Genomic DNA, 8686 nt, shown 5'->3' with positions numbered 1-8686 from the left:
CATAGATGTTATGTCTCTCCAAGTCACCTTATGTATTACTGCCCCCCAGTGACAAGAAGTGACATCCGCAAAAAAAATAACTACAGGCCAACAACACAAATGACTCCTAGCCCCCCATGGAAAGGCTACTTTCTGTCCCTAAAACTAAAACTGATACTAAATTATATAAAAATGAGATACAAATGTTTTTATAAACCTAAAACTAAAAGGAAACTAGTAAATCAAGTCTGAAAATGAAGTGAAACTTAACTCAAAAAAATGTTTACATCTAAAAACGAATAGAAATAAACAATAATAACCTTGATTGGCAGGATGTTTTAATCTTTAGCAGTAATTCATTATTTATCTGGAAAAGGACTGTCAGTTTCTGAAAGAAAAAACAATGGTAAACTGTGGACCTGTCAGCAGTGAATTCAACAATGTTTTGCATCAACTTTTCAACCAATCTAAATAAGATGGACTGCCTGCGAATTCTGAAATAATTGTCTAAGGCAGATGGGGGGAAAAAGCAATTGCAGTACTTACAGTAGCTTGCTAAGGCCTACTTCAATGTAAAATATTGTTAAATTCGACTGAATACCTGTATTATAAACCGCACTGCCTATGATTTTTTTTTTTACTTTAAATACATATAGCCTATCTATTTACTAGGCTACTAGGTCCAAATAAATGAGAGATGAGCATGATAATTTGTTGTATGGCTACTTTGGGATATTTCTTCTGCAATTGTTATGAAAATAAAATACATAGGAAAAAGATTTATGTCTAATGAATAATGGCAACCTAGTGATGGGTTCACGTGGGTCTTGTAACCAATAAGATCAGCTCTGAAAAAGAGCTGATGTGAAAAGATCTGATGTGATTGGTCAAAAGACGAATTAGTGGGAAAAATATCAGAATTGGGCTGCCTGTGTAAACCTAGCCTTTATTGTTAGCATGATGTCAAGTCCCATGATGCAGTTATACCTTCATGTCATGAGTAGATTCAACTCTTGCAACCCCCTGTGACTTGTGAAGTTAGTGTGCACATGGAGATGTTGTATACACGCACGCACGCACACACACACAGTCTGGGGGAGACTTTTTGGCGCTCCTATAATCATGAATCGTCTCTGATACCTCAGTGTTTCACACACAGCCTCATGCCAGGAACATTGACGTCAATGGATTAACTACGCGGCCAAGGGGCGGGGCTTCACACCTCGACCCGCACACAAACCTTCTGATTGCTCGAGAAAACATTCCAGTGGCCCTATAAAGTGGGATTAATTACCATATCCGCTTTCATTGGTGTATAGACCCCAAACTACTACTCCACATCAACGACGAGTGGATAGAGCAACATATAAATCAAAGGTATTTTGTTAGCCATATTGACGAAATAACCGTAGCATAGCACAAAAGGATTTAGAGGAATTTCTCTTGGGAAAAGCATCAGAACGAAAGTCGCTATCATCTTGGCCGCCGGGTAAGAACGTGATTAGGCTAGTCTTTTATTCGGCTTTCATGCATGAGACTTGACCTATATTGTGTAGAGTACTAATATTCTAATTAATTTGTTAGGATGCACCGTAGCTCTGACCTTGTACTTTTTTTCTTTTTTTTACAGAAAATAAGTCCAAATATGTTTCTTTTGACGCCAACTAACAAAATATAAATATTTATTGTCGGCTCTTATTGCCTCACTGGATAGGCTAATTGGCTTTGAATGTCACATCTGCATGCCAACGAAAAGTGCGTGTGTCTGCTTTGCCTAAAAATACCGTTCCATGGGGTAGAAATTGTAACAAACGTTAACCCCATACATTTGAAATGTCAGTTATCTCGACAGTCTTAGGTTTATGTACTCTTGTATATTTCTGTTTTTGTATTTGCTTTTTTGTTCATTGAAGGTTTACCCCATGGATATTCAATCTGAAAGACATCTGCCCAAAAGAAGGCTATACAAGCCAGAATGTTGACTAAAATTATATTTACACAAACTACAGATTGTTTGTCCTTTTGATGGTAGGAGGTGGAGATAAGTGTTGTTTACCTGACTGGTTGCAGCGCAAGTAGGTTCAGTCCCTCTTATTTTCAATCTCCTAACACATTGTAGTGGACTGAAGCATGTTTCCTCATATTCAACTGGAAGTGTTTGTGAAATTTGCCAGCTGATTGAGTGTGACAACATTCTGTCTGGTTCGGTTAGGCTCACCCATATTGTGCAAGTGTTTGTCATGTGTTAAAAGGTCGGGTTGATAAAGCTTCCCTGTGCGTGTTTTGTCACAGATTACCTCCAACAAAGAGGCTAAATCGTCTGAGAACTTTACATTGCGTTTGTTCAACATTCTGACTTGTAATGGGACTGTTCAGGAATACTGAGCCTACATGTTAGAGACCAGAGTAAGTATTTCACTCTGGGGTTTTAAGAGGCTAGCGTCAACCCACCTGCTGTGATGCACATAGGGTTGAATGATGTGCATGGCCTATGTGCATTTGCTACATTCTTTATCTCTATTTTTTTTTTATGCAATTACTTAAGTCAAAGGCCTTTCAATTACATTATTGATGTGAGTCATCTTCGGTGCATAATATTTTAGTGTCTTTCTGAGTGAGAACTTAAAATTGGGAAATGTATTGTGTATGCATTCCAAGTGGAATTCTAGTGTGACTATTGGAGCAGAGCCCTTATTTCCTCCAGTACAGTTGATCTAGTGACACAGCCAGGTAGCTACTCCGCTAATACCATTACAGTTCCTCATGTGACCAAGCAGACTTAGTTACTAGGTGGACTGGTTCTTACCAGAGTTACTGTATAGCTAGATTGATTATTACCATCTGCAGTGTAATGGGCTTTCAAGCAAGGCCGATTAAGTTCCCCTCTGCGCCGTCAAGCAGGATTAAATAATCAAGGAACGGTAGAGACTGGCAGGAGCTTGCCTTGCATCCTACAGTGTGCCCTCACACAAGGCCAGGAGTTTTTCCTAAACCATAACCTGGCCAGGATAAAATAAGAACCTGGAGTTTCCCTTGGCCAGGACATGCTTCAGTCACACCATCCCAAGTCTGTAACTAGCACAATCATTCCTCTGAGTAAGGTCACGTTGCCCATATAAAGACTGACCTGACATACAATTGCAACAAGTGAGATCTAGCACTTATCCCTAACCTTTCCTATCCTCCACAGGAAGGCCCATCTCACGGCATCGCCTACCGCCCTTGCAGCCTCTCACTTGGGGAGGATGGATGCGGAGGCAGCCTCTCCGTCTCTCTCCTCCACGGTGGCAGGGCCCTCCACACTGTGGCGTCTCGCTGAGCGGAGGAGTAGGAAGGCTGGCTCAGGGAACATCTTTGGCGGAGTGAGTTTGGTATTATTTAGGAAGCAGATTCAGAGGTATAGGTTAGGCATAGTGATTAACAAATGTCAAGGGTTTGGATTAATGGGGCGAAGTTAGGGTAAGGAACAACAATTGGGAATCATTCAATCTTCTGGCTGTATAAAGGTCTTAATGCACAACCCCCCCCCAAGGTGAACCTGCGTCAGCTGCAGAGGCTGTTCACGGCAGCTGGGGACCAGGATGCAGAGCAGAGGGCTGAGCTGGTGTGGGGCCACGGGGATGAGGCTGAGCTGGCCCAGGCCCTGATAGGACTGAGGGCGAGGGGCCGACGGAGAGGACTCAGGGTGGAGGGGCGAGGCACACTGGGGTCGCGCTGGCTCCGGGCGTTTAATCATCTGAGGTGGGTTGGCATTATGTAATATGCCGTTATGATTTAAAAATAATAATAATTTGATATAAATATATAATAATAATTCATATTTACACACACTGGTAAGTTGAGGGGAGAGACACTAGGACCATGCTGGTTATGGGTGTTCAAGCATCGGAGGTGGGTGACTGTCTCACACACACACACCGAATGCTCTCAATGCCTTCCCATTCTCCACATACAATTGCACACACACTATTCAATCACAATCAAGAGATAAAAATGTCTCACACAAAATCTAGAGATTAAAATGTCTGATTTGAATCCTTCATAACATTCAACTTTTTCCAAGTCCTCACAGAGCACAATAACTCCCTGAACTTTGTGGATTGTTTCTACAGGATTGGTAAGAGTTCAGAGAGTAGCCAGCAGAGCAAAGAGCAGTCATCAGACAGCAAGACTGAGGCAAGAGCAAAACACAGCAGCCCAGATACACAGCCACTGACTCATAAGGACCCCAGAGGCGCTACAGGCGTCAGAGAGGACCTAACTGAGGGCCAAGGGCCTGCAGGGGCCTCTGAGAGACCAGCCAGACCAGGAGCTCTACTGAAGAAAGGAGGGGAGAGCGACCCGGAGAGGTACCTCCACCGCATCCTCCACTGAAGGACACAGAGGACTAGGATGACTTTGTTGCCCCTAGATCCCTTCCCCCACTAATCATTCATGTGTGTATTAGGTGATGGTAAACTGATCCTAGATCTGTGGTTGGGGACAACTTCTACGTGGAGTAATGACCAACCCTAGTTCAGAGAGTGACAAGGTCAAAGATACTATATATTTTTACCTCTGTCCAACCAAGATCAGATGAATGAAGTACAAACTGGATCTACAAGATGGGGGAACACTTTGATATGACATTCTAACATTTCATTCTCTCTCAGGAACTGGCTTATCTGTTTGTCTCGTCTCTTAAGAGCATCACATATTAGACCTTGGATTCATACAAAGGATTAAGGAAAGAGGTTTCGACTGTGTGGGATATAGCAGAGCACTTCGGGAGAGCTCAATTCCACCTGGACTTGTTTTTGAATTAAGTATTTTGGTAATTTGATTCTCCAAATTAGACAAATGTGCCAAGGTGCATCCTAAAAAGAAAGGAAAATAAGTTGATGTCAACTGGAAAGGAGATATTTTGAAGAAGTCAACATTTCGACCAGGGTTGCGGAACTCATTCCATACAGGGACAAGTGTCTGCTGGTATCGTTATTTCCTTTTCAATGTGTAAAATCAGAAACCGCAGGGGTTCAAACTTTAGAACCCAGTTCCTACATTTGAATATAGAAATTGATTTTATCAAACAAAACTATGCTACATTTTATCTCTTGGACCCTCAGGATGACAAACCAGAGCAAAATGACTGAATGTAAATACATTATTTACCTTCAGAGGTGAATGTATCAACCAAGTGCTGTGCTGAAAGTTGGATGTTACTTACGTCATTCTAGTCAGATTAGCGCACGTTAGCAACAACCGTCCCGGTATAAGGACACCGATCTCAGAGGTTAAAGGGCCAGATGCACAATTAAAGGGCAATTACACTCAAATCAATTTGTTAGTTTCCTTCCAGACCAAAAATTAATGCTATTCTGATGTGATTTAAGCATTGACATGGACTCAGAACATCCAATTTTGATGTTTCTCTAAAACAATTTAATTGTGAGAAATTCAAAACAGGAAAAATAAAACATAAAAAATTTTTTTTGGGGGGGGGGATTTGTTTTTGGACCCCCACCCCTTAGTTGTTTTATTAACCATTCTTTTACCAGATATATTGACAGAACACTGCACTACTTTCTCTTGTACACTAAGGACCAGAGGAAGAGTTTCAGGGGAGATGAGAAGTTTCCTATTCGAAAGCTTGATAAAAATGAGTAGCTGGTAACCTTTTTTTAAATTTATTTTTTATAAATGGTTCTCATGCTAGACAAGGTTGGCAAACTAGGGTAAAACGCTGGGCCCTAGATGTAGCCTATAACTAGGACACATTTTCTTGGTCAGGTGACAAACTCATGGCCCAACTCATACCTGGTCAATGTACAAGGAAAGAGAAACCAAAAAATAAATGTATCACTTCAATATGTTAATGTTGCCTTTAATTTGACACTACAGTATATGGTCTTCCACATTCATTGATTTAAATTATTTTTAAATCTATATTTCTACAGGTGAAGTTTACATACACCTTAGCCAAATACATTTTTAACTCAGTTTTTCAAAATTCCTGACATTTAATCCTAGTAAACATTCCCTGTCTTAGATCAGTTAGGATCACCACATTAAGATTGTGAAATGTCAGAACAATAGTACAGGGATTTTTCATCTTTTATTTCTTTCACGTTCCCAGTGGGTCAGAAGTTTACATATACTCAATTAGTGTTTGGTAGCATTGCCTTTAAATTGTTTCACTTGGGTCAAACGTTTCGGGTAGCCTTGCACAAGCTTCCCATGATAAGTTGGGGGAATTTTGGCCCATTCCTCCTGACACAGCTGGTGTAACCGAGTCAGGTTGGTATGCCTCCTTGTTCGCACACACTTTTTCAGTTCTACCCACAAGTGTTCTAGCTTTGTGATGGCCACTCTAATACCTTGACTTTGTTGTCCTTAAGCCATTTTGCCATAACTTTGGAAGTATGCTTGGGGTGATTGTCCATTTGGAAGACCCATTCGTGACTTGTTTTTCTGTGGATATATACTTTTGTACCTGTTTCCTCCAGCATCTTCACAAGGTCCTTTGCTGTTCTGGGATTGATTTGCACTTTTCGCAACTCACCATCTCTAGGAGATGGAACGTGTCTCCTTCCTGAGCGGTATGACTGCTGCGTGGTCCCATGGTGTTTGTACTTGCGTACCATTGTTTGTACAGATGAACGTGGTATGTTCAGGCATTTGGAAATTTCTCCCAAGGATGAACCAAACTTGTGGAGGTCCACCATTTTTTTTACTGAGGTCTTGGCTGATTTTCTTTTGATTTTCCCCCCCCCCCATGATGTCAAGCAAAGTGGCACTGAGTTTGAAGGTAGGCCTTGAAATACATCCACAGGTACCTTCAATTGACTCAAATTGCCAATTGGCTAGTCAATTATCAGAAGCTTCTAAAGCCATTTACATAATTTTCCAAGCTGTTTTAAAGGCACAGTTCATTTAGTGTAAAACTTTTTTGACCCACTGGAATTGTGATTAAGTGAAATAATTGGTCTTTAAGTAATTTTCCAAACAATTGTTTGTCATGCACAAAGTAATGTCCTAACTGACTTGCCAAAGCTATAGTTTGTTAACAAGTAATGTGTGGCATGGTTGAAAAACAAGTTTTAATGTCTCCAACTTAAGTGTATGTAAACTTCTGAATTCAACTGTGTGTGTATATCAAAGATGTGATTGCATAGTTTGATTAAAGGTGTTGATAAATATTGTTGTCTTTGCGGATTGTTTATGAACCAATAGTAGAACAGAGTTTGTATGTTGTAATTTTGTGTTGCTGTATTTGGTTAGTGTTCTGAATTTGTCTGACCTTTACTAGCATCCATGTGAGATAAGAGAGATGATGTAAAGGAAGGATAAAGGGATTGAGAGAGGGATAGAGGAAAACAAATAGCTAGAGGGTTACCAGGTCATCATACTTATCTTTTGACATGTGAACGGGAGGTACTGCTGACCAATGGGATAAATCACAACACCCTTGTCACATGACTGCAGTGATCCTTTGCTAACCTCTGACACAGTTGCGCAAGTCATCACCAACAGCAACCCTTGATCACCTGACTGCATCTCCCAACATGCATGGTATAACCATACAAGAGACTACCCATCTGTTCCAATTCGCTCCCTAACTCTTCAATGTTTCCATTACTGTAGCGTGTAGACAATTTGATGAAAGTTCAACTACTACACTCCTTAAACATATCCAGACCTTTCAGATCTGAAGTCATTGGGCTCTGCAGTGAGGCTTCGTCCAGAAACAACCAGGCTATCCTGAATTCTAGATCTATCCTTAGCCAGCCAACCCCCCCCCCCCCAAATATGCCATTATCCTGGAGAGCTACTATGACTATACACACAGAACTTTCAGACAAATGTATGATATACAGATATGATTCTGTCAAATAGGCTGTGTTTAGACATGCACCCTAATTCTGTTTTTTCCACTAATTGGTCTTTATCAATCACATCAGATCTAAAGTTGTCATGTGCACAAGTACAGTGAAATTCCTTACTTGCTTGCTCTTTCCCAACAATTCAGTAATCAAAATAAGTAGTACTATTAATATACTGTATATACAGATACTTAAAACACACACAGAATTAAGAACATGAGAAAGTGTAAGATATCAGGTAGGTGCATGTGTGGACGCATGGAGTGAGTCGCTCAGTTTTGTATTGACAATAATGTTATATGTAGAAACCAGACAAAGTTTAAATCAAGCCTCTAAAATCGATACATCAACATATACCCACGCAACTGGAAGAGAGTGAGCAATCAGTTGGTAAAGCCGTGGCAGCGACACTAATCCAACAAGCCATAGCTTCCCCCAGAGGAAACTTCCATACAACCCATCTCCACGTCTTGTACCAACACACAGTAACCATTTGTTTAAGTGTCAGACAAATGCAAAACACCCTCAAATGAAGGACTGGGCTGCCCCAGTGACTCGCAGCATCTTCACTGGCTGCTTAACACCATTGCTTCTCCACAGAGACTCGAACCCATCTGAAACAAAGGGTTAATTCACGTCTGATTCCAAATCTTGTTTACGAGATACACCAGTCCCATTCAAACACATAATAGGCTGGAGTGTGCTCAAGCTGAAATTTCTGTTGTTTTAACTCTCGCAATTACACGTCTGCAGGACTCCCCTTTTCATCAACCTCCCTCTCTGGAAGGATTTGCACCTCCACCAAAGCAGTACCGATCAACTCTGACTACTGCTTTTGGATCGCC

General features: G+C 41.0%; 1 protein-coding gene across 2 annotated transcripts; it reads left to right on the top strand.

Moving 5' to 3' along the window:
* Positions 1-1211: 1211 nt before the first annotated feature.
* LOC109899843 (arginine vasopressin-induced protein 1) lies at positions 1212-7157 on the top strand. Of its 2 annotated transcripts, none has more exons than XM_031835475.1 (4): positions 1212-1356; positions 3170-3341; positions 3512-3720; positions 4092-7157. In XM_031835475.1, exons 2-4 carry the CDS (start codon positions 3225-3227, stop codon positions 4351-4353), a joined length of 588 nt encoding a protein of 195 aa, XP_031691335.1. In that variant the 5' UTR covers positions 1212-1356; positions 3170-3224; the 3' UTR covers positions 4354-7157. The 2 variants fall into 2 exon arrangements, with proteins under 2 accessions (XP_031691335.1, XP_020351019.1); XM_020495430.2 differs by having other exon boundaries at positions 1246-1468.
* The last annotated feature ends 1529 nt before the right edge of the window (positions 7158-8686 follow it).

Source organism: Oncorhynchus kisutch, linkage group LG11, assembly GCF_002021735.2.
Source record: "Oncorhynchus kisutch isolate 150728-3 linkage group LG11, Okis_V2, whole genome shotgun sequence".
In the NCBI taxonomy this organism is placed as follows: Eukaryota; Metazoa; Chordata; class Actinopteri; order Salmoniformes; family Salmonidae; genus Oncorhynchus; species Oncorhynchus kisutch.
This window is presented reverse-complemented; position numbering and strand designations above follow the sequence as displayed.

Bases quoted from the DNA above. Each gene is read 5' to 3' on its own strand.
- LOC109899843 (XM_031835475.1), top strand. From the start codon at position 3,225: ATGGATGCGGAGGCAGCCTCTCCGTCTCTCTCCTCCACGGTGGCAGGG. The intron at 3,342-3,511 runs GTGAGTTTGGTA...CCCCCCCCCAAG, and splicing joins CAGGGAACATCTTTGGCGGA to GTGAACCTGCGTCAGCTGCA. The intron at 3,721-4,091 runs GTGGGTTGGCAT...TTGTTTCTACAG, and splicing joins CGGGCGTTTAATCATCTGAG to GATTGGTAAGAGTTCAGAGA.